The sequence below is a fragment of the Petaurus breviceps genome, unplaced genomic scaffold (assembly GCF_028583685.1).
Source record: "Petaurus breviceps papuanus isolate PSGF00001 unplaced genomic scaffold, PetGlider_PUasm1.0 226, whole genome shotgun sequence".
Taxonomy (NCBI): Eukaryota; Metazoa; Chordata; class Mammalia; order Diprotodontia; family Petauridae; genus Petaurus; species Petaurus breviceps.
In genome coordinates, this window is record NW_027185890.1 from 10,545,935 (window position 1) to 10,572,876 (window position 26,942).

A 26,942-nucleotide genomic window follows, 5' to 3' on the forward strand; every position below is an offset into this window, starting at 1 on the left:
GCCAACAATAATCCATTTCTAATACTCTAAGGAGGCATCATTAACGGCAATGCATATACACACACAATATATGAACATAATATTAAGGATCTAAGATTTGCGTGGCACTGCTGAAACAGACAAATACATGAATTTATATATAAATAAATACAGTCTATTTATTTCATTATTGTATATTCCATTTACCTTTCCCAAGTTTCAAAAGGTCATAGCAAATACCAAAATCAGGGATAAAACTGTATTTGCTATCCATACCAGCAGGTATTTGGGCTTTTAAATATTTACTCAAAATTATTCACACACATTCCTAGCATTCACGTGATGGAAAGAACTAATTAACTGCAGATGCTGAAAACATGAAATAATTATAAAAGCTATGATTATTTAGATTCATATTTCATGTAAAAGAGTACTTCATGTGAAATTGAACACTTTAGTACCAAAATATTTTAATAAGTTATTCTTAAAACTCAGAGACTAAAAGAAATAATGCTAGAAATCTATTTTTAAGAGAGGGAAAGATAATGACAAAATGAAAATTCTCTTTCCATCTGACTCAGGAAGTAACCCCTTCACATTACTTAAATACAGACAGTGATGAATGGGATATTTGTGAAAATACACGTACCTGTATACATACTAATAATGTATTTTACAGCAAATAGAACAAAAACCATCATGAACAGGCCAGTGATATGATTGGAAAGACTAAGATATCTGAATGCACATCACTTTAAAAAGAATATATTTTTTCAAATAATTCAAGCTACAGAGTATTTTTAAAAAAAGGAAATGATGATATGGCACAAATAATAGATCACTTAATAAAAGTTGATGGGATTTTTTTATTTTGAAAAGGAAAATGGCTAATAGAACTAAAACAATGCACATTAGTACCTAGCCAGGGTTCAGAGTTTGTAACAAAAACATACTTACTTTCCTGAAAGAATGTCATGCCTGAGTTGTAATACAAACAGGTACCTAACAAATAGATACAAAAGTCAACAAATAGTGTGGTCTTTCCAAGTCTCTACCATTCCCAAATTTCCCATTGTAAATACTACCCCACACATTAAATCTTTATTGAACAATTTTGAACTATAAAGAGATATTCAAATAAAATTTCAGCATTTGTAGAAGACTTTCCTCTATAGGACTTATCTCCTGAAGTATGCCCCAGAATCTACTAAAGAAACATGCATTTTACAGAAATCACAAGATATTTGTAAGCTCTGCTATGGAACATTGTACAGTCCAACAAGTATACCTCAAAAATGTCCTTAAAGCTTGAGAAGAGAATAAACAACACAGGACAAAAAAAATTGCAAATATGTATGCAATTCTTCCAATAAAACAACAAGACATCTGTCCTGACGCATCCTGAACCACCTACAGTCTTCATTTGCCAGACTCATAGGAAAGTCTAAAGCTGACTTTGTAATTAGCAATTAATTGTTTTAAGCACACACCAAAAGAAGTGGGGGAAAAGCGCTGATTTTGATAGTAAAGGTGACCTATATGAAATAAAAGATGGGGGCATAGTGTAATGGGGAGGTAGCAGACAAATTAATATGAACATGTTTCACCAAAGCTAAATGTTTCATGGTTTCAATGATGTTTATATGCAACAGGTTTGAATGAAAGGGTTCCTGAGTAACTAGGTGAATTATTTTTAGGAATTTCAAAATAAGAATGAAATGCAGACAAACTTTTTCTGTACTCTAGATAAACGAGGGATGGGTGAAGAATATTATATTTAATTAAAAGTGAAGTAAGGGGAAATAGGTTTTGTGTGAAATATGACTGAAAACAATTTTTTTTACTGCTTCAAACTAGAGTTCAACCAACAATGAACTTTGCTTTTCATATTCAGGGAGACAATAAGGTCAATTCTTAGGGAGAAGCTACAGCTGATTGTCATACTAGTACCAAAAGGGAGAAATATCACAACATTTGAAACATAATTTTTCTGGCAACTGCTTTCTGCCTTCACACTATCTCCATTTTGTAAGAGAATTATATATAGGAAATACATAGGAATACAGTATTATTGGGCCTGAAAAATAATCTAGTAGAGGAGTAAAAGACATTAATCCTTACAACGATGCTGGGAGCTTTTTGGAAACAATTGCCACAAATTATTACTGCTACTTAAGGACTGAAGATTAATTTTTTTCTTTTTTAAAAGGGAGGAAAAGTATTTTCTTTCCCCTAGGAAAAATTAAGGTAGTATCTGCTAGAGAGTCCTCTTACTCAAAATAAATGGAGAAATTTGTGGCTGGGGAAAGTGCACCTGTTGTTAAATTCTGTGAAATAAGATCCAAAATAACAGCACAATGAATTTATTTACATAAAGTCTCAGAAAAGTAAAAGGGAGACAAGGAACTACATCTCTGTCTTCTTAGTCACCTGAAAGATGAGGCAGTAAAGACCAAGTTGTTTAACCAAGTACAGAACAGAGATGGGCAAGGAGACAGAGAAATCCTGGGATTCAACAGAAATATAAAATACATGATCCAACAAAAGAAAAAATGGGGAGGCTAAAGAGCAAACAGGAAAATGTAACAACAATGTCCAAGGACACCCCACATATTGTAAATGCAATACAAATTTAGAAATATGTTTAGGATCATGTCCTACCTTGTAAACTCTTCTCGAAGGTTGTTCGGTTCTGAAGAATAGTATTTAATTCGAAAGTGCAAAACATAAGCAGATCCAACTACACATTTGGAGATGGTTTTCCCAAAGTTTGAAGATCACAGAGTGACCAAAGGAAAAAATAAATAAATTAAATTAGTAACATATTAGTCATTGTATTAAGTGGTACAACAGTGGAGGGGGAAAAAACCTTAAGTAATAACAATCATTTTTCCCCCAAGTCTGATAAACACAGTGTAAAAAGACATTGCTCTGGATTAAAGACAGAAAAGTTAGCTGGTGTAGTCTTATAGAAAAGTCACCTAGGATTAGATGAATTCTTGCTTTCATCTCTGATCCTAAAATGTTTCAAACCAATAATAACTTTTAATGAAATATTTGTGATATTAAAAAGCAAACATTAATATATTGTTGGTAAAGCTTTAAATTAGTCCAATAATTCTTGGAAGAGATGTGGAAAGAAATATAAGTGACTAAAATTTCTATAGATTTTGACCCAGAAATTACACTGACAAGTATATTCTCTGAGAAGGTGAAAGAAATGTCCACAAAAACATATACAGATATAGATACACACACGTGTATGTTTATATATTTTATCACATTTTGTGGCAGCAAAGAATTCAACTGGGAAATGGTTACATAAACTGTAGCATATGAATATAATGGATTATTACTGTGCTCTCACAAACTAGATATAGATATAGATAGATACAGATGAAGAATTTAGAGAAATAAAGGAAGCATATGAGTGATGCAGAATTAAGTAAGCAAAAAAGGAAAAACAATATATACAATAAGTACAATGTAAAAACAAAACAAAAAGCAAAAAAAAATCAACCTAAATATTGTATAATTGCAATGACCAAACTTTAACTCAAAGAAGAATTGGGGAAATGCACTTGTCTCCTTTACCGGGGGGGGGGGGGGGGGAGAGGAGGGGAGAAAATATGTGTATAAAATATTATATATACTGTCTGACAGTCAATTTTGCCAAATTTTTTTCTTTTTTTCACTTTAAAACCTTTATTCTTTTTTTTAGAGTGGGAGAAAGGCAGGGCAATTGGGGTTAAGTGACTTGCCCAAGGTCACATAGCTAGTTAGTGTGTCAAATGTCTGAGGCCACATTTAACTCAGGTCTGTCTGACTCCAGGGCCAATGCTCTAGTCACTGTGCCACCTAGCTGCCCCAAAACTTTTGTTCTAAGGGATATTTACTGTATAGGAATGTTATATTTGAAAATGAATGTGATATGAAAACTTGAGTTACCAACTTAAAAAATGTTTTTAAAGGGATAAGGCAGGCACAGAAACGGTATCATAGAATCTAGAGCTATGGGTCACTTTAAACCAACCCCCTCATTTTGCAAAAGAGAAAGCTTATGCAAAAGGAGGTTGAGCGAATTGCTAATAGTCTCTTATTTCCTTCCTCCTTGCCTAATATCACAATGGTAATAAAAGACCCAGGATTCAAACCCAGTTCCTTCAACTCCAAAGAGCTCTTAATAATATAGCTTAGGCAACAGTTCATAATAGCTAACATTTATACAATAGTGCTTTAAGGTTTGCCAAGAACTTTACAAATATGAGTTCATTTTAGTCTCACAAAAATTCTGGGAGGTAGGGGCAATTATTATCTCCATTTTACAAATGAGGAAATTGAGGCAAATAGGTAAGTGACTAGCCCAGAATCGCACAGTTAGTATCTGATGCTGAATTTGAACTCAAGTCTTCTGAGTCCAGATCCAGTACTCAGTCTACTGCACCACCTGGCTGCATATGGGTGTCACTTCTTTAATGCTATACAATATTAAGGACAACTTTCAAGAGTGTACTATGAATACATTGGGGACAAGAAGATGGAGGATGAGGAAAACAAATGTTTTGAAACTTATGAATACCATTCAATTATATTTATAAATATTTTCCAGAGAATCAATCTTTGGAAAAGTTATTGAAGTAATGTTCAATGTCCGCATTGGTAAAATGAGATGGATCAAGTCCTATATATAGTTATACATGTTTGTGATTCTGTTTTATATCCAATATGCTCTAAGGGACCTTCAGAAAATAAATAAGACATATGAGCAAGTACTAAATGCAGGTGACTAGATGACATTTCACTGTTATGTTAAGCAAACAAATTTTCTGAATATTGCATGAATCATTGTTTTTCTCTACCAGGAGTGTATGGTTGAAAACCTTCAACTACAGTTAAGCTTCTTTATAAATGAGAACATTCTGATCTTTTAAAGACTATTTAAAATTTTCCACACTTGGGCTTTAACAACTTTTGGCCAACTTGCAAATCTTTGAATTTTTAATTTAAAATTAATTCTGCCTTCAAGTGGTTTCGGGTTTAATAAAAATATAACAACTCAAATGTATAAGACAAGATGCTTTACATTAATTCCAAAGAAAAGGAACAAAACAAGTAATTTTCATCTGGGGTTACTTACTTTTCATTTGCTTCTTAATAGGTTTTGAATGGTCCAGCCAGTGCTAGAAGAAAGAAAATGTTTATTAAGGCCTCATTCATCATAAATATCACGCAATTCAACATAATGTAAGTCTACTTTATCAAAGACATCCAATATTCCACACAAGAATATACTGCAGCAACTTTAAAAGTTTTAAAATTCTTTATTTCCTTCTAACAGGCAGATCTGCGTGCTTGCAAGCTTTAACAGGTGTTTACTTTTTGAAACAATTTTCCAAAATTGAGATGCTTGGGAATGCATTGCTTTTCCTTTCTGAAATGAAACCTAAGCATTCCAAAGGAGTTCCAACAAATCTCCCTACTCTAAGTACAATTTTTTCCTTAGTACTGCCAAGGGTAAAGAGGCAAGCTGTTACGAACTTATGGTAATAACATTATTGCCATCTTTCTCTGCCTTTCCTTACCCTGCAAACCATAAAAGGTATGAAATGAAAATTCATGATGCCTCCATATTTCTGTGAATTGGAAAAGAAAAAGTCTAATTGAGACCTATGTTTGACACAGAAAGACTAAGGTTTAAAATGCCTGTGCCTAAGTTTTTTTTTTATTTTAACAAGATTCAATAATATATTTTTACTTTTAATATAGTTTTCTTCTCCCTAAATAAAATGATTTCATGTGGGATTTTTACTGGCTGTTCCCCCATGCCTGAAATGTTCTCTCTTCTCATCTCCACCTTCCCTGGCTTCCTTCAAGTCCCAGCTAAAAACTCACCTCTACACACTCTTTCTTGACCCCTCTTAATGCTAGTATATTCTCTGTTTCAATTTATCCAATCTACATGTGCTGTATATACTTAGCTGTTTCCATGCTATCTCTCCCATTAGACCATGAGCTCTTTGAGGGCAGGGACCCAGAACCTAGGACAGTGCCTACCCCAAAATTATACATATAACTATTCAAATAAAAGTTTCCATAAAGTAATACCTAATAACCTAGTATTTATATTGTCTTTTAAAGTCTGCAAAGAATGGCATATCTGTTAGTTATCTCCTTTGTGTCCTATCCACAAACTAGCATTAATAGCTTAATTTCTATTGAATGACATTTTGAAATATTAAATATCAAACTTATTCTTTACAAAAGGAGGAAAATAGGATACTGTTACTCACTCCCCCCCCCCCACTTTGGATGTTGTTATTCAAAATTAGAGTTCTATTTGCCAAAAAAAAAAAAAAATAACACAGGTGTAGCCCAGTCACACCATCTGTTATTCAAAAAGGTTCCTGACAAACAACAACAAAAAAGTTTAAAAGTTGGGTATTTTAAAATGAGCCATGATATGACTATTACCAATATAGTCTACACATACTGATTCTAAAGTCCATAACCATGAATCCATCATCCATAAAACATTTACTGCTTCTACATTTTTAGTGCCTTCTGTTCCTTTACAGGATATACAGCAATAAATGTGTTGTATGTATATGTAACCCCCCCACACACACACATACATGTTTTACTCTATAAGGGAGACAAGTACTCACAGAGAACTCTGTATAATATAAGGGGTCTGGGAAAGGAACAAGCATTTATTAGGCACCTACTATGGGCCAAACTAGGTGGTGTAGTGCAAAGAGTACCTGGCCTGGAATCAGGAAGAACTGAGTTCAAATCTGGCCTCAGATACTTCCTAGCTGTGTGATCCTGGGCAAGTCACTTAACCCTGGTTTGCCTCAATTTCCTCATTTGTAAAATAAGCTGGAGAAGAAAATGGCAAATCACTCCCAGTATCTTTGCCAAGAAAATTCCTAATGGGGTCATGAAGAGTTGGACTGAAATAAATGAACAAAATATGCTAAGAGTTTTACAAATATGATCTCATTTGATCCTTACAACAACCCAGGGAGATTCAGGTACTATTATTAATATTCTCATTTTACAGGTGAGGAAACTGAGGCAGACAGAGTTAAGTGCCTGGGGCAGATTTGAATTCAGAAGCCCAACACTCTATCCACTGTGTCAGCTGGTTATTAAGACAACAGATAGGCATGCTGACAGCAGTTAGAGCAACTAACAGCAAAAAGGCAAGGATTATAAAAAGTAAAATATGGGTGGTTTTTGAAAATATGCTTTCTAGCATTTTAAACTAGTAATCTGTAGACATCTGGTACAGAAATAAACAAACCTAATCACTTAAGTGACTGCAATTCAACTCAATAAGCATCATTTTAAACACCAGTAAAGCATGGAGCACAGTGCTAGGTGTTAAAGATACAAAGACTGAAAGGAGGGAACTGAATTCTATCTGGGAGTGGGTGGGAATTCAGAATATACACAAATAAATATAGTACCATCAGTGAAGGTTCTGAGGAGAAGCAGCAGCACTTGACCTTTGAAGGAAGACATCTTAAAGGTGGACATGGGGCAAGAGGGCAAGGTGGTAGCCGGGGAGGGGAAGGGGATGGCTTATACGAGTGCATGAAGTTACCCACTGGAATGCCAACTTTGGCGAATAGCCAGCAATCCAGTTCGGCAGGAACAGAGTATTTGTGAAGGAGAAGACTATGAAATAAGGCTGCTCTTAGATAGGTGGGAACCAGATTGTAGCAGGTCTTAAACGTCAAGCAAAGGCATTTTTAAAAAAAATCCCATAGGCAGTGAGGAACCACTTTTTTTTAAAGCAAAATGACAAGATTAGATAGAAGCTATCAGAAAGTTATTTTGGCAGCTGAGGAAAGGATGCACTGGGGAGCGAAGAGATTGGAGGCATACGAACCCAGTTTAGGTGGAGGAATAGCTATTATAAGACATGGAATAGGGGGCAACCAGGTGGTGCAGTGAATAGAGCACTGGCCCTGGAATCAGGAGGACCTGAGTTAAAATCCAGCCTCAGACACTCAACACTTACTAGCCATGTGACCTTGGGCAAGTCACTTGACCCCAATTGCCCTACCATTCCCCCTGCAAAAAAATTATTTTTTTAAATTAAAATTTTTTTTAAAAAGACATGGAATAATTGTCTTCTTTACAACTCTGATAGTCATCTAGCTTCTTGTTTAAAGAAAAAAAGAAAATCACCACAAGTAGTTCAATCCATTTTTTAATTGCTAATATCATTATAAAGTTCTTCTTTTTCTTGAAACAAAATCTTCCTCTTTGGAATTCCCACTGGTTCTAGTTCTGCCCTTTAGACCTACAAAGAGTAAACCAATTTGCTTACTCTCCAAGAGCCTTTCAAATATTGAACTTTCCTGAGAGTGGTTATTTCTTCTTTGGGACCATGTGCTAGATTCCTGTAGCTGACATGAAAAAGGTGATTGCTTCTACCGCAGAATGTAGTTTCTATAACTTTGCCATCCTCAGGGATGCATGAATTATGTGTCCACAAGTCTTTTCCAGGCTAACAGCCCCAGTTTCCTCATTACATAGTTTCAATTTGCCTCCTCTACACTCACTCCAATTTCCCATTGTACTCCTTAAAATGTAGTGTAAAACTAAGCAGAACAAGAAAAAAGTCGTCTAGCCAATATAGAGAGTACAGTGAGAACATAGACCACAGAGATCATAGATATAAAGGTGGAAAGAGACCTGAGAGGCAATCTGGTCCAATCCCTCCAGTTTATAGAAGGGAAAACTAAGCCTCAAAGAGTGATTTGCCCAGGGCCACACAGCTGTTGAAGCATCTAAATGGCATATTAAGGAACACTAGATCTGGAATCAAGAAGACCTGATTTTAAACCTGTCCTCAGACACTTCCTAGCTGTGTGATCCCCAGGCAAGTCACTTAACTCTGTTGACCTCAGTTTTCTCCTATGTAAAATGATCTAGAGAAGGAAATGGCAAATTACTCCAGTGTCTTTGCAAAGAAAATCCTACATAGGGTCATGAAGAGTCCAGCACAACTGAATAACAACACAGCTATTAAATATCAGAGGCTGAATTTGAATCCAGATCTTCCTAACTCCAAATAGCACTTTATCTGACAAGACTACATTTTCCACCCCATTCTGGATACCATGCTTCTTTTAATGCAGCCTATTTAAACACTGATAACTCATTCAAAGCCTTTTTTTTTTTTTACATCAACTGCTGCTACAGAAAACACACTATCATCATCATTACCATTATTACAATGTTCTCAAAGGTATAGTTTCTACCTCAAGCTGGTTACATCTGCACCTTCAGACAGGTAACTGTTGCTCTTAGAGCAAGGGTCTGCAAACTATTGCCTAGGGTGAAATAAATGCAAACCACCACATGCTCTGGTATGGCTTAACAGCTAAGAATGGTCTTTATATTTAAAAAAAAAGTTTTATCGTATTTAAAAATATAAAAACCATTTTTAGCACACAGGCTGTACAAAAATAAGTGTTAGGTGGGAATTTAATCCCTCCCCCACAGTTTGTCAGACCTCTGTTTTAAAGAATATCATGTCCCTGAAGGTTGACCCTCCTTTATTCTTTATTTGCTCTGCTGATTTTTTTTAACAAAAGTAAATGTTGTCTCTAAAATTTTTGCTCATCCCTGAAACCTGTCAAGATCTTTTCTGGACCCTGATTCTTTTTTTTTTTCTCCTGACTTTGTCTCATCCTCAAATGTGATCAAGTAGGCCTTCTTTATTTTCAGTTACAGAACTGTTCTAGAACCCTGTCAAATTTCAATAGTCTTCTGGCCAGGCTGATATCAATTTATAAATCAATATTCTTGGGGTATAGTTCCACCAACTTGAAATCTGCTTTACTATCAATCAGAGCACCATTATCCATCTTGTTCAATTCAATTAAACTAACAATGGGCCAGGCACTGTGATAAGTACTGGAGTTCTCAAGGAGCTCACAAGCTAATGTTCGGAAGGATATTATGAAAACCTTTAGAAAATGCCTTCCTGAAATGGAGGTACATTCTGCCTACAGTACTTCCTGACCCACTCATCCAGTAACTTTATCAAGAAAGGAAATGAGGTTAGTTTGATTTAACATCATCTTTAATGAACCTTTTCTGCTTCCTGTAGATCAGTTTCTTTTTCTCCCAGTTTACTAATAATTTCAGAATTTTGGTAGAGATTGACCTTAAGCTTATCCATGACCTATTATTTCCAGAATTCAATTCCCCATTCTCCCCAGTTACCAACAAAAAAAGTATAGTCTGTAAAATATGTTCATGAAAGTAGTAAAGGGTATAATAATGCTTGTGTTAAGGTTGGTGTCGCTGATTTGCTAGCATGGTCCCTAAAAGAAGTGGGCCATTTCCTTTGAGGCACTTTGCAATTCTAATACTTCTGTAATATACAATACCTGCTGGGATTGAAAGAATGGCATTTGCAAAGCATGCTCCCAGAGAGTGGATTATTTCTTAGGGACATGCATGAGATTCCTGTCACTGACAGGAAAGGGCTGATGAAGGTTTTTATTGTAGAATGTAGCCTCTATAGCTCTCTTAGGGGTGCATGAAGTATAAAGAGTAATAAAGGGCATGAAATAGATTTTCCCTAAAATAATAAACTTTTTAATAAAATAATAATAGTCTCTCTCTTAATGATCTCATTTGCTCACATGGGTACACAGAATACTTCTACAAAGAATATTTCCAAACACATATATGTGTAATAATATGTTGGATAGGTATATTAAATCTAAATATATGAATATTTTATATTTATATGTATATGAACTAGTCTAATTTTATGATCAAACAAATACAACAATAACAAAATTTAAAGGAAAGAGAACACCTTAATATACCCTGCTGACTCTAGACTCTACTTATCAATCTCTGTTTAACTACATTTTGAAAGAAACATAAAAGTAATTTTTTAAGCATTTAATCAAAGTTCTCATTGATCTACATGTTTTTTATCTTTCTTCAGGTAGGTACCATATCTTATTAGTAATAATCATAAGCCACATTTATATGGAACTTTAACATTTGCAGAGCACTGTATACACACACACACACACACACACACAATTGCATTCGAGCCCCACAACAACCTTTTGAGGTAGGCCCTACAGCTATTACCATCCCCAAAGCAAAGAGGAGAAAACTAAGCCCCCAAGAGGCCAGGTGTCTAAGTTGTAGTCACATAGCAAGTTCATCAGGGGTAGGATTTGAACATAAGTCTTCCTAATTGCAGCATCCTATCCATTATGGAACATTCCCTCTGTCTAAAAACAAACTATTGAAATGAACTTAATTTTAGGGCAAATGAACAGGTTTAGGCACCTGGGACTTTAGGAGAAGATGTACCCTCTGACCCAGTAGGAGATACTAATGTCAACAACAAAAATGTGAATAGGGTTCAAAATATATAAAATGGGTTATGATAAAGATTGTTTTAAGGTAGATGCACAGACCTAGCGTTTTCAAATTAAGTGAAAAGGATTATGGTTACGATTTTAAGGTGGGTAAATAGACTTACTCTTCTTTTTTTTAGGGAAAATTTTTAGGGAAATTAGGGACCATAATTTAGAGATAGAGAGGTAGAAGGGACCTTGGAGGTCTGCTAAGTTAGCCCCTCATTTTACAGATGAAGAAACTGAAGAGAAACATGATCACAAAATGCCTATAAGAAACTGATAAAGCCTGTATACTGCTGGCTATGCACAATGGTGATTGGTTCTAGGTTAATTACTGAAGAAACTTCAAAAGGGATCCTCTCACCTTGGGTAAAGGTAAGAGAATAAGCATTTATTAGGCACCGACTATGTGCCAGGTATTGCACTAAGCATTTTACAAATATTATCTCATTTGATCCTCATAAAAACCCTGGAAAGTAAGGTGTTTTTTTTAAATCCCATTTCACAGTTAAGAAAACTAAGGCAAAGAGAAGTAATTTGCCCAGCAGGAAATTATTGTGCTATAAGAAATGATAAGCAGTATGATTTCAGAAAAACCTGGAAAGACTTAAATGATATGATGCAAGGTGAAGTGAGTAGAACCAAGAGAATGTTGTACACAGTAATAGCAATACTGTACAATGAAGAACTATGAATGACTTAGCTATTCTCAGCAATAATAGGGATCCCAGACAATTCCAAAGGATTCATGATGAAACATGCTATCCATCTCCAGAGAAAGAACTGATACTCTCTGAATACAGACTGAAGTATACTATTTGTCTCTCTTTCTTTCTTCCATTTTTTGAGTCTTCTCATACAAAATGACTATTATGGAAATGTTTTACATGACTGCATATGTATAACCCTAATCAGACTGCTTACCATTTCAGGGATGGGGGGAGGAGAGAAGGGAGAGAAAGAGAGAATTTGGAACTCAAAACTTAAAAAAAATGTTAAAAATTGTTTTAACACGTAATTGGGGGAAATATTTTTTTAAAAAGATTACTGAGATTTTGTACAATTCAACTAACATTGCTTAGTTTTTGAGATTTCCTTGGCGGAGTGGAATATAGTTTTCCCCTCATGCTCTCAGGCCTCAAGCTGACACAGCATGGTGAAAAGTTGTTATCATTAAGTTACTTGAAGATGCTGATAAACAGGCTTGGTGTAGCATTTTCCTTTTTTTTTCCACAAAAGAGATAGGGCTCCAGTGAAGGTCAATGAGTGGATGAATCTCCTATATTCATTTTCTTACAAATACATATTATAAGAGCCTTGGTTCTTTCCTGAACAGTAAATATTTTTATCAAAATGAGATACAAGCCACATTTCAGAAGGACAACCATAAGCTAGTACAACTAAAGAAGCATCTCAGTCCTTTTCTTAAATACATCCCAAGATTTTTTATGTTTTATGAGCACTGGACTCATGGTTTGGAATTTTACTGGCTAGTGACATGCTTGACCAGACTTTGGTTTGTCAACTGGCTAGGGAGATTCCTGGGCAAAAATTCTGAGTAAGGGAAGATGAGGAGGTACTCTGATATTGGGAAAGTAGAGCAGACTATACACCCTTGCTCTAGAAAAATGAGGTCATGAGGCTGAGAGAATGACCCTAGAGTCACAGGGTCTTATCATTGATGGGATTTAGGGCCAGGAGGTCCTGTGTGACCTCAGGAAGGACAATATTAGTTTTCATATGAGGATGTCTTATGTTTCAACAAATCTTGTATCCACAAAAAGTTGGCAGAAACTCTGGAGTTGCTTAGCTGATGAGTAAATATGATCTTCCCTAGTACATACATATGGGAACCCAAAATGGATACAAAAATAGGTGTTTCTGGATGTTGATTTCAAATATTCCCTTCTCAGAAGATGAAGGCAAGCTATGTGCTTGAGATTTGGGACTCAGGGAATGTCTATCTTGTCTGATTCCAATTTCATAGATTTTTTAAAATTCCCTGATTTCCTGACACAAAGCAATCTGACTAGAAATTTCGTTGGTAACTCAGACTATTGTAGGTTTAAAAAGCAGTCTAATCACTTTTTTATTTCTGTGTCACATTTAAGCCTACCACTTCACTTGTTCCTTATTTACTTTGATGATCCCAAAATAGCATTTTCTTTTTCTTTAATACAAACTTTCTCATTAATTAGCTCAAGCACCACCCCAGTCCATTAAGTGCTTAATGAACTGAAGAAACATTTCCCAAAAGTAATTAATTTTATTTTAAATTTTTAAACAAATATTAAAACACAATTGATTAACAAACAAAAACAACTATAAAGCAAAGATATACATCACCATTTACAATGTTTAGGCTCTAAGAAAGTTCCTAACCAGAGTCGTCTCAAATTTTTAACATGATAGTAAATGACCCCTCTCATAGGATATGATATAGAATATACTATGATTTTATGATTTGTTTATGAATGTACTGAGGAATAAGGCCATACATGTTAAAAAGGGATTAGTGATGACTCCACCTGTGAGGCATCTTGCATTATGCATAATGAAGTTTTAGAAATAAGATTCTAGCAAAGAGGAAACTGGAACACTAGTAGTTCTGATAACTAAGAAAAAGTGGCAGGGTTCTGATCTGTCAACACTAAGAAGAGAAATACAGATTATAGATCAGGTACTAGCATGAACAAACTGGAAAAACAAGTTCAAGTCACTGCGTGGACTTAGAAAGTCCTCATGACCTTTACTACAAGAGAGAGTTTTTAAACATTCTTGATGAAAAGACCAGAGCTCAGTAGAGACTCCAAAACAAAAATACAGGAAAGAGAAAGGTAAATACATGTGTGCAACTGAAAGGTATTAAATACTGATGAAGTGTTAGGGGAAGGAGAAACAAATGTTCCTTCAGGATCCAAATGTCTTCAAGGGTTGCAAAAGGAGTTTAATGAGACAAGAGAAGCTGACAACAGAAATCCTAAGACCAAAGGCACTGCTTCAGTTTTCCAAAGACTCCCTAAAGATACTTCCACTTGTGTTGGTTTTGGGTCATCATCTTTGGAGCTATCTACTTTGTAGCTAGGGATGCCACCTGAAGGATTCCTGCCTTTTTCCCCCACACATTCAGTGAAGTGGTGATTAAGCTGAATGAAGGTGATTAAACTCCTATAAACCTAGGAACGCAACAGTTTATGCCAGCTTCTTTAAGACAGACAAGTTCAGACCTTGTCAGAAAATGGAGGATTTTGGCTAGTTTGTCCCACCCCATATTTTAGTATGTCAAGGAAACTCTGTGGTATAGCAGACCACCAAGTGCTTCCCCATTATGAGAATTGCCATGGCCACTTTAATCATATGTACGCACCACATTTCTGTCCAAAGCTGTACCTAAGGATTCAACTCATCTGTCTACTTGGCCCAGTACCAAACTACTGCTTTTAAAACCAGGGAATCTAATCATGTGGCCTGGCATAGGCTTGGGTTTGGGTTCACCCAACTCCATTCAGAGGGAAAGCGGCAGGGACAAGAGGTAAAGGTGAGCAGATGGTGCTATTTTATGAAGCTGTGCTGATTCTCTGGCCTTCCATGAAATAGATCTGGCAAAGACTCAGCTGAGGGAGAGGTCTGAGGATCACAGGAGAAGAGCCAGAAACTAATCTGTACACATAATATATACCACAGCATACAGTGCACCCCAGTAAACTGATAGGATTCTAAACTAGCGTCAACTCTCACGTGAAAGAATTGGGTTGTGAGTAAAATAAGGTCAATAAATACAAGTAGGTTGTGGAATATAAAGCAGGCAAAGAAGAGTGAGGCTGGCTTCTCTTCTGAAGCACACTTAAAGCCATGAGAAAGGAGGCAAGGGCCATTTTCTAAACTACAAAGCAAACAAGAGGAGGAACGCATCCAGGGGTGGTGACAGTGGTGAGGAAAAGGCAAACAGTGAATTTTAGACAGAGACCTGGGAAAAGGACTATGGTCACACATGGACTTGCCTCAGACAGGTATCAATTAGGAACGTAACAGGGTTATGACCACAGATCAAAGAACAAAGATTAAGCATTCATGCATGTCCTGATACTATATATACCTTCTACTAGCTATCATCAAGTATGTATTAGGAGGCAGAAAGAGGTCAGGTTTACCTTGTAGCTTCATGTTGTTGTTAAGTCATTTCAGTCATGTCTGACTCTTCATGGTCCTATTTCAGAGACACCGCAGTGGTTTGCCATTACCTTCTCCAGCTCATTTTACAGATGAGGAAACTGAGGCAAACCAGGGTTAAGTGACTTGCCCAGGGTCACACAACTAGTAAGTGTCTGAGGCCAGATTTGAACTCAGAAAGAGGAGTCTTTCTGACTTCAGGCTTGGCATTCTATCCACTGCACCAACTAGCATAGCTGGTCACAATAAAACACTCTGGTAGTAAGCCTATATTTGCAGAAAAAAAAAATAAGCCTGATATTTAGGCTTTCTAGAAAGGTAAAAATGTGTCCAATGGGATAGTGGACAAAGAATGTAATGATTTGAAAAGGGTGCTCCCAATGGGTGGTATGGATTTAAAATTATATTTTATATATTTAATAAAATTGTATTATTATATATTTAATAAAATTATAAAATATATATTTATATATATTTTATATATACTAATTAAAATTATAGTTTCCATTTAAGATGGTGAATGTGAAAGAGTGTATAAAAAATCTAACTCTCCCATCCCCAGTAAATTATTTAAAATGTGCTCCAAAAAGACTTCTGAAAAAAGACAGAAACTCAAAACAGCCCAGGGCTACACACATACACACAAAATAGCCATGAGACGTTGGAAATTGGTCAAAGAGCTAATGGCAGGTAAACTGAGGAACTGTGAAAGAGAGAAGAATGGAGGAGAGAGAAAAGTCACACTAGGAAAACTACAGTGAAATCCAAGGGCCAGGAGCTAGCAGAAATGGGGAAGGAAGAGGAGAACGTGGGTACTCAAACAAATAGATGTTAAAGCATCCAGCATTCCAAAGAGGAGCACCACAAGCCAGTGACCACTTGGAAGCCAAAGAGGCCAGGGAAATTACTTGGAATTTAGAAAGTCAGTGAAGGCAGTGAGAAGAGCCCTGCCAGGAAAGCCAGCAGCTCTCAGAAACAGACCTAAAAGCTTCAAGAATTCTGAACAGGAGAATCATAAGCCAGTACTCTTCGCAAGGATATTTTAGGTTGCTCAAGACCAATAACCAGGTTCTGAAGTGACAGGCTGGCCCTCTCTTATCAGAACACGAGAAGGTGGACAGATCTAGCCCCACCGGTCACTGCACAAGGAAACAGGGCCTGGCAGCTCACTCCTCTGACATCAGGAGCCACCTGTGGGTGACAGGGGCAGCTCAGAGCAGGAGTAGAAGGGCTGTGCAGGAGACTCAAGGCCCATGTAATTCCAAACATCCCAATGAGTCCTTTTAAAGCAACAGCAAAGGGTGGAACCAGATCCTGATGGAAGATTATTTTTAAAAAGGGAAGAAAAAAAAAAGAGCCAAGGACTCCATAGAGGACCACCAAGAGACTAAGACAGAAAGCAATCTTTACCAATATTCAGATTTCAGAGAAGACAGGGTCAGACAAAGCCATGGTTCAAAGCACCTAAGGGTAGAGAAGGGCTTAGGCCAAGCACAAAATCTTAAACCCCAAAGAGGTTGAAAATATAAGTAAACACAAGAAAACGCCAAATACGTTTTGTGAAATATTATAGTTTAGAAGAGGTAAACCCAGAAGAGAATAAGTAGAGAACTACAAGCACAGCCTCAGAGTAAAAGATAACTTGTTCACAAATACTACAAGAGTGGATGGAAGAAATAAAGAGATAAAATGATATTCAAATGAAATGAAATAAAATTTCAGAAGGAAAAAATGAGAACTTCATAAAATAATTGTAGAGAAATTAATTGTTTATGGTTGTGTAGTTCTTATATAAAATTATAATACTTCTTTAATTAATTTATAGATTCAGTGCCATACCACGCTGCCAAAGATTACTTTATTAGAACTCTACAAAATTACAGCAAAATTCATCTGAAGAAACAAAAGGTCAAGAATATCAAGTGAAGTAACAATATTGTGGGAAGGAAAGGAGAATGAACAGCAGTTGTTGTTCACTCATGTCCAACTTTTAGTGACCCCCATTTGGGATTTTCTTAGCAAAGATACTTTAGTGGTTTGCCATTTCTTTCTCTAGCTCATTTTACAGATGAGGAAATTAAGGCAAAAAGGTTTAAATGACTTGCCAAGGATCACATGACTAGTTAAGTGTCTGAGGTGACATTTGAATTCTGACCTTCCAGACTCCAGGCCCTGCACTCTATCTACTGCATCACCTAGCCACCCCAGGAATTAGCATTACCAGATACTATTCTACAAAGCAGTAACCATCAAAACAACTTTGTACACTTCTAAAAATAGAAGTGTTTTTCAATGGAAAAGACTAGGCACACAAGATATAAAAGAAACTGAACACAGCAGCATACTGTTCAATAAATGAAAGAAAATGGACTCAAGGACTCACTATTTGGCAAAAACCATTGGAAAAAATTGGGAAGCCATCTACAGAAATTATGCTTAGTTCAACATCTCACACTATATATTAGAATGAGCTCTAAATGGATATGTGACGCAGATAGAAAAGTTCATATCTTAAACAAAATAGAGGAGAATGGAAAGAGATACCTTTTAACTAGGGAGGAGAATTTTTGACCAAAGAAGAAAGAGGTAATCAGAGTGAATAAGATGGTCAATTCTGATGACATAATTTGAAAGGTTTTGTACAAAACAAAAGCAAAGAAATTAGAATTTGAATGGAAAATAGTTAACTGAGGAAATATTTTTGGCAAATTTATCTGATAAATGTCTGAGAACCAAGACAAATAGGAAATTTATACAAATACATGAAAACAAATGCCATTCCCCAACAGATATGTGATAAAAGGACATAAACCGGTAGCTCTTCAGTGAATAAATCCAAGCTATCAGTAACCACACCAAAAAAAAACCATACACACACAGTTCAAATCCTTAATTATTAGAGAAATGAAAATTAAAATAATTGTGAAATTCCATCTTACAGTCAATGGCAAGTATTAAGAGGTGCTGTGGGAGGACAAGCACACACTGGACAATTCACATTGGTCCAACCATTTGTGTTGTTAATGTATTTTTGCTTAATGAGAAGATTTATCCCATCCATTCATTAACAGGCCTACATGACCCGTTTAAGTCACATGGAAGCCTGAGTCACATGAGTCTGTGGTAGGAGGAGCTTGTTAAATAGGGTGGAGCAGGAAGGGTGAACAGGAACAGTCAAGGCTGGAGGAGAGTTTGGAGGAAGTTGGTGAGAGTAGTTAGCACTAGAGGAGAGAGGAAGCAGGCAACAAGCTGTGAGTGTTTATATGTGGGAAGGCCCAAGCAGGGGGAAGGCTTGGGGATGGTGGTGCCTCCTGCTGTATTACAGCATATAGATTTCTTTGTTGCTATGATGGATTTGGCTTTCTGGTGTTTGAATAAATGTTTTGGTTCTGTCTTACATATGTGGAGAGTCTGTTATATTTTGCAATTCAGAATTATGCCAGCATATTCATAGCTGCCATAGACACTGTGAATATCACATTGGTGCTACACCATTCTGAAAAAGAAATTAGGAACTATACTCCAAAAGTTATCAAACTGTGCATACCCTTTGACCGTGTATTTGACCTAACGTTAGTAGGCTTATACCCTGGAGGGATAAGAAAAAAAAAAAGGAACCATATGTTCAAAGAGATTTATAGCAGAAATTTTTTGAGGGGTAATAAAGAACTGGGAGCACAGGGAGTGTCCATCAGCTGTGGAATGTCTGAACAAATTATGACATAAGAAGATAATGGAATATGCTTATGCCATAAGAAATTATTAAAGGGCTGGATTTTGAGCAACCTGGGAAATTTTTGTATAAACTAATGCAAAGTAAAGTGAATAGAACCAAAACATTTAGACAGTGATCAAAACATTGTAAATGAAAACTAAAGACTGAACAACTCTCATCAATGTCATGACAGACAAATCACAGTTCCAGAAGACCAGTGAAGCCAGCTCTCCATCTCCTGGTAGAAAGGCACAATGAGACATACAATTTTAGTTATAACCATCAAAATATAAATTCATTTTGCTTGACTATACTTTTGTTATAAGGGAGGTCTTTTATTTGTTAAGGAGTGAGAGGGGAGGACTAGAAGATGGGAGATCATTGGTAGGAGAAAAAAAGAAGGGAGTAGAGATAATGATACCAAAACAAAAAAGAAAGGAATGTCAGAAAACATTTTTAAAATACACAGAAGACAGCAGAAGAAAATTCAGAAGAACACAAGGCAAACAAGACAATGTTGGTACTACCACGTTATGGATTTCAATTTAAAATTAGCAAGAAAAGTGACAAAACTGTCTATATGCTTGGCCATATGCTCCAAGGAAGTTAAAGGCAGAAATAAAGGTCCAATATATTCCAAAAGATTCGTAACATCACTCTTTGTAGTAGAAAAGAACAGGAAACCAAATGAGTGCTCACTGATTAGGAATGGCTAAAACAACAACAGAAAAAACCCCATGATACATGAAATGAAATGGAATATGTAATAATGTAATATTATACAGTAAGAAATTATAGATAGTAGGAATTTGTAAAAATGTTGAAAGTGATCTATGTTTTATGAATTGATGAAGAAAGAAATAAGCAGAACCAAGAGATACTTCCAACAGAAGCTGACTGCTAAGGAATGGAAAAACCAGTGATGGGCCTGGACAGGACACAATGAAACAAAGGGCAGGGGAACTAGGAGCCTGTCATCAAGCAAGTTTTCTGCAGCAAATGTTTTTACTAATTTTCTTTTGTTATGAGAGAAGATTGAATCATGCGGTAGCAAGGGAAATTAATAGGACACAAATATAAAGGGCACCAATAAAACCTGTTTTTTGAAAAAAAAAAAAGAATGACATTGGGAATACAGAAAATGGAATGTGCTATATATTGTCAGAAACAGTTGCCATCAGTCAGCCTGTTGGTTGTTGTTACAAGGAAGAATTCAGTGTAATAGTGGTAAGAAAAGAGACAAGGGAAAATGTCTATGTTATAAAAACAAAGGGCAGAAATAAATCTATATTAATTTTTTTAAGTTAAGAATAGACTATCAAAAAAAGATGAAAATCTAGAACGACCTAAGGATGATGAGAAAAGATAAGGACAACAAAATGAGGGTTTTGGTTTGGTTTGTTTTTTTACCTCTACTGGAAAATGAAGGATCAATGAATGGATAGGCTGGGAATAGTAAGATGATTATAATCAATAACAGAGAAAATTCCAAGCTACTTAATTCTTATTTTGCTTGTTTTCTCCATGAAGGAGAAAGGTCTTTGGATTGGAAAGAATGGAATAAAAATGGGTAACTGATAGGAGTAGTGGTGGCCTATTATTATGTCAGGCTGTTGAGCAGGCTTGCCAGGGGATCAAACCAAACTTTCACCCCCACCTTTTATGCAGATTGAATGATTTCTTCTCCTCACCTTCCCAGTTCCTCCCCTCAGGCAGGACTTCCTCTCCAACCCTAGGCTCTTCCCATCAGGAGGAGTGGTTTTCTCTTCAAACTGGCTAGGGAAAAACAATGGGAAGGGGAAGTAGCTAAGGCAGACCTACACAACTTGGCAGTAGGTAAAGGCCAAAATTAAAATATGCTAAACTTCTTCAGGCCTCAGATAAGTTAGACTAGAGAAAGGTTGAACATGGTTGGTTGCTGCAGGTCATGTGACAAATAGAAGAGAGTGTGCAGTGGCAATCCTACATTTTTCATGGGCCAACCAAAATCCTTTGGAGATCTGATAGTAAGGCCCCACCATGAATACCAGTCCTAGCTTATCCTTAGTTCCTAGCCAAAGCTGCTGACTCATTTGCCTAGAAAGATCCAGGTCTAAATTTTACCCCCTTTCTAAAAAGAAATATTTAAAAAATCATCAATAATTCTAGGTCACAATAGATAGCAAGTATAGAACCAGTATTCAAAGTCAGGTTCTTTGACTTGAAATCCAATGCTTTTAGCAAAAAGAGTGCTCCAGTAAATGTTTACACTGTTTAAGCTCTCCATCAATAATAACATATACTTCTGTGACAGCTCTATGATCTATCTGGAACTCATCATCCATTTCATCTTCCTGATTGGGTGGTCTATGGTAAACTCCTCCCAAAATATCCTTTCTGTTCTTCTTTCCATTGATTCCTATCCAAATGATCTCTGTAATTCTTTCCCCCTTCAGATTTTTTCCCCTCAGATACTACCCCGGGATTATACTACCCATGCTGCTCCCATGTTCCTTTTATCTGATCTGTTCCTTTTATTGCCATGTTACCATTATAAATCACATCTGATCAAATCTCAATGATCCCTATCAGAGTGACCATAAGCTCCATGAGTATGAGGGTTTTGATTTACTTAAACTTTATACCTCCAACAAATCTCAGTTAAGTGTTCTGTTTAATTTGTTTTTAGGATTTGATCAGATTTTAATATCTTAAAGCCAATATGACAGTCTAGAGTACAGTACCTACTATCAAAAAATAGGGTGTATGGATAACCCTAGCTATTTTTTTAGTCAGTTATCTAATGACCATATTCCTATATGGGACAATAATTTTAAGTAACAGAAAGAAATATTTGCATTGTAAAATATTCAAATCCTCAAAGTTCAGTCTTAAAATATATAAGAAATTTCATGTGAAATTTCTATTAAGAAGTTTGTTATAATGCTAATATTATTGGTCTAGAAAAAAATATCTAATTTTATGGATTGATTATGTCACAGTTAGAAATTCACTATACTTCACTGTATACAGAGAGAGGGGGGATTGTCTGAGCTGGGACCTGAGTGATCCCACAAATTAGAATACTGAAGCTCAGAGAGGCTGGAAAGAGCTCTTGTCCAAACTCACAGAGCAAACAAAGAACTAAAACACATGTCTTCCAACTACTCACAGTCTAGTGTTCTGCAATCTCCATGAACAAGACACTCCATCTCCTGACTCCAAACATTTTCACTGTTTTGTTTCCATGCCTAGAATATTCTCCTTCCTCATCTCTGCCTTTTGGTTTCCACAGCTTCCTTTAAGTACTAGTAAAAATTCCATCTTCCACAAGAAGCTTTTCCCAATCTTCCCTAATTCTAATGCCTCCCTTCTGTTGATTGTCCCCATTTATCCTGTCTATATCTTCTAGATATATAGTTATTTGCATGTCTTCCTCACTAGAGAATAAGCACCTTAAGATGACAGGCTGCCTTTTGCCTTACTTTGTATGTAGGTCATGGCACATAGAAGGGCTTATTAATAAATGCTTATTGATCTTTCTAGTACACCATATTGACCTCATGTGATCTGACCCACAGTATAACTTTATGAGTCATACAATTGAGGTGCTTTGTAGTGAGCTTTTAAAATATAATTTTATTAGAAAATTTGGAGCACTTTTAAGATGAACTATTTTAGATTTCTAATTGTCCTACTCATTCCAGTAACTTTGTTAAATTGAATACTTCAATAGTTTGATGATTAATCAAACACCAGGCATTTTAGTAAGTATGTATATTCCAGGTACCATGAAAGTTTCTAGAGATATAAAGAAAAAAATCAAATATTCCCTATCCTCAAGGAGTTTCCATTCTATTGGAAGAGGTAATATGCATAGTTCTCAATTAGTGTGAATAATGAATCCTGACCACATTGCACACTCCGATTGGGCTGGGACCAATTACCAAATTTTACATGTAATTATATTTCAAATAGTGTAAATCTGAATGATGTGGCCACTTCATGGAATTCATTATTCACAGTAATCACGCCCTAGGTACAAGGTGTAGCAGCAAGCACCCCAGCGTCCCCAGGGTGACTGCCAACACAGGTTCTTAGATCTGCTTTGCTAAAGGAAAGCAACTCAAAATAGGTTAACAAGCTTACTTTAATCAATCAAACATATATCATTTACCTAGTTCAGGGGGAAAAGGTCAGCACCCCGAACTTCAGAGTATACAGAGGTTACAAGGATAAGTTACAAGAACATTTCAACAGACAGGACTCCAAACTGTTCAACCATTACATCCATACCAAATCACTGTTTCCAGAGAGGGGGGCATCAACATCTGGGTTTTTCAAAGTAGGAGGGCTTTCAACAACGGCTTCCCAGAGTCTTATTTGATCAACTCACACAACACTTCTCAAAGTGAGCCCCAAAACAAAGTCTCACATCAGGGATTATATAGCCTTTTCCTGGGCCAGAGAATGTAACAACCCTCTTGACCCACCACCCAATCAAAAAGTATCTCCTGAGAAACAAGCCTCCCACCACAGGCTGCAGGTGCACTTAACCTAGGGGCAGGGAAGAACTTAAAAATTTACATTCCCATTACACAAGGTAATAGGGGAATGGAAGAGGACAGGGGGGGTAGAAGAATAAAGAAAGCACTCATGCATGCCTTCTCATTTGTAGGACTGTCACCCACATCTTTCCTTAAATTTCAACTCAATGTGCAGAGAAGCTTCTGAGACACTTGGTCACATTGCTTGGTTTCCATTAGAGCATGCTGGCTTACCACTAGCTGTCCTATATTCTCACTACATCATTAGTTCACCTCTTGTCAATTATCTTTGATGCAATTCTTTGCTGGCAATATATATATATATATATATACACATATATACATATATATACATATATATCTTATTTGTGTCCACCCCGCATCCTCTCTTCCATATGGTGACAGAATTTTTGCCTTTTGTTTTATTCCATTTTTACACTGTGATTTCATATTGAAATTCAAATGCAGGAAGATAATTCGAGGGGAAACAGAGAGACCGTTTAACTTTTCTTTTGAAAAGATTTTGTTTCCTATACACTGAACTGGGAAAACTAGATTGGCTGTCTTGATTTCCTTTGGGATAGGAAGATTAGGAGTTTTTCTGGGTCACACCAATTATATTTGCATATAAAAGATTGACTCAAACGTTATCTTTCTTTGTTCTTTTTCTAATAGTTTTAAAACACTTTGTAAAAAAAAGTTCAATTTTAACTAAAACTATGTTGAAGAATATCATTAGAAAAAAGTTGAACCGTTTTAAAATGTTTGTTCATTGATATCCTACAGCAGGATTTTTCAAAGTCTGGCCTGGTGTCCCCAAGATCCTTTCAGAGGGTTCATTGGCCAAAACTGTTTTCCCAATACTACTAATATTCTATTTGCCTATTAAAACAGTCCTACCTTTTCCTTAATGGCTTGATTTTCTTCATATACACCAACCAAAACAGCACAATGCACAGACTAAATGCAGAAGCAGGGATGAGATATATGTTCTGTTATGCCAGACATTAAAGGGATTTGCAAAAATATTTTTAAAAACGCCATTCTTCTCACATTTGATTTCTGTTTTAATTTTTTATTTTTTTCACTAACTTTATTTTGTTTGGGGAAATAGTTATTTTTCATTAAAATGTCATTTATATTAACATGTAATGAGTTTATTATTATCATTATTTTTAATTAATATGCTATTAAAAAAATTTATCCACTTTAATTTCTAACATGATAAATGTTGATATCTATCAGCCAAAAACAAAAACCTTTGGCTGGGTGGGGAAATATATATATTTTTTAAGATTGTAAAGGGCTCCTGAGACCAAAAAGTTTGAGAACTGCTACTGTCCTACAGTGTCACAACACTAGAACAATGGCATTTCTGGTAATTATAACTTCTTTTTAAAAAACTATAGGGATGATTAAATGTCAATATGCTAAAAAGCAAATACTCATAATTCTATTACTACAACTTTAAGTCCCATTTTATTCCTTCTTTTATCCTGACTTTTAACTTTTTTTCTGTTTTGAAAGAACCTCTGGGGCAGCTAGATGGCACAGTGGCCAGAGACAGCAGTCCTAAAGTTCAAATACAAACCTCAGGTACTTACTTAACTAGCTGTGTGACCCTGTGCAAGTCATTAACCCTGATTGCCTTAAAAAAAAAAATTGGCCTTTTTCATACCCCCAAATGATAAATTTTAGAATTATTTACCAAAAAAAAAAAAAGATGTTGAACATAACTGATTTATGAGGAGAAAAATATGGCAAAAGTTGCAAGGACCAGAGTTTAGTACAATGATCATAATAGCTAACTGTGATAAAAGCAGCTTTGCGGCTCACCAAGTATTCAATATAATATCTTATTTGATATTCAAAACAACCCCTGGAAGGACCATGACCCTATCATGTAAAATACAGAATTCTACAATTACTTTGTATGTTGTTGTGTTTAACAATCACAGAGTCTCCTAGCTGGAAGGGCCTCAGAAGGGTCTAGTCCAGCCTGGACCTGAACAAGAATTTACTCTACATTTGCACCCTTTTGCTCCTAGTTACTGACTCTTAAGCCACAGAGAGCAAACTGAATTCTCCTTTCCACATTATAACCCTTCAAATACTTGAAAACAGATGACTTGTCCTTGTGTAATGGGAATGCAAATTTGGAAGATCTTCCCTGCCCCTAGGCTAAAAAATGCACCTGAAGTCTGGGGAGGGAGGCTTGTTTTTCAGTAGATACTTCTTGATTGGCCAGTGAGTCAATAAGGTTGTTACATTCTCTGAGCCAGGAGAAGGCTATATAAGCCCTGATGTGTAGCTTCGTTTTTGGGACTCACTTTGAGAAGTGTTCTGTGATTTGATCTGAATTCTGGGAAGCCGTTGTTGAGAGTCCCCCGGCTTTGAAAAACCCAGAATGTGGAAACCCAGATGTTGACTGGGTATGGATGTAATGGTTGGACAGTTTGGAAATCTGTCTACGTGATGTTTCTGTCTTGATAATTATGCCTGTATACTTTGAGGTTCAGGGTGCTGACCTTTTCTCCTGAACAAGGTAAATGATATATGTCTGACTGATTAAAGTAACTTGTTAACCCATTTTGAGTTGCTTTCCTTTATCAAAGCGGATCCAAGAACCTGTGGTAGCTGCAAACCCTGAGGACGTGCTTGGGGTGCTTGCTGCTACACCTTGCTAAATCTTCCCTTCTCCAGGCTAAACAGTGTTGGTCCCTAGGACCTATTCTCCACTGAAATAACATTAAAAATGGGGTGTTTATTCCTTCCATAAAGAGCTGAGCTGTGAGTCCTTGATCAGGAACAAAACTCCCTATCTCTATGTTGTTCCTATGAGAAAGTCAGATTTTGGTTAAATCATTTTGATTCTTAGTGCCTTTTCCAGGAACCCCACCCATAGTAAAAGGAATTCCTGCAACAAACTAAAGACAAAACCAATTCCCAACCAATCTTTTTTCTCTAGTAAACTCAGGATTTTAACATCTCAGGGTTAGATTTAACCCTGAAAAGTAGTTCAAGAAAAAATAAGAGATCCTAGTAACAGCACAGACTGTACCACTACCCCTTAATTCTCTGCAAAGTAGATTAGAATAGGCCACAGTAACTAGGAGGCGGAGTGGATTCAAGAAA

At 36.2% G+C, this 26,942-nt stretch overlaps 1 protein-coding gene across 2 annotated transcripts in view; it reads right to left on the reverse strand.

The window, feature by feature from the left end:
* The window catches only part of EPB41L4B (erythrocyte membrane protein band 4.1 like 4B), a 248,062-nt gene that overhangs the window by 141,669 nt on the left and 79,451 nt on the right, over positions 1 to 26,942 (reverse strand). For both annotated transcript variants that reach the window (XM_069095377.1, XM_069095376.1), the window contains exons 3-5: positions 5,117 to 5,159; positions 2,641 to 2,719; positions 937 to 981 (exon numbers count right to left, since the gene is read on the reverse strand). In XM_069095377.1, the coding sequence (XP_068951478.1) occupies positions 937 to 981; positions 2,641 to 2,719; positions 5,117 to 5,159 (167 nt within the window). The remainder of the gene's footprint in view (positions 1 to 936; positions 982 to 2,640; positions 2,720 to 5,116; positions 5,160 to 26,942) is intronic.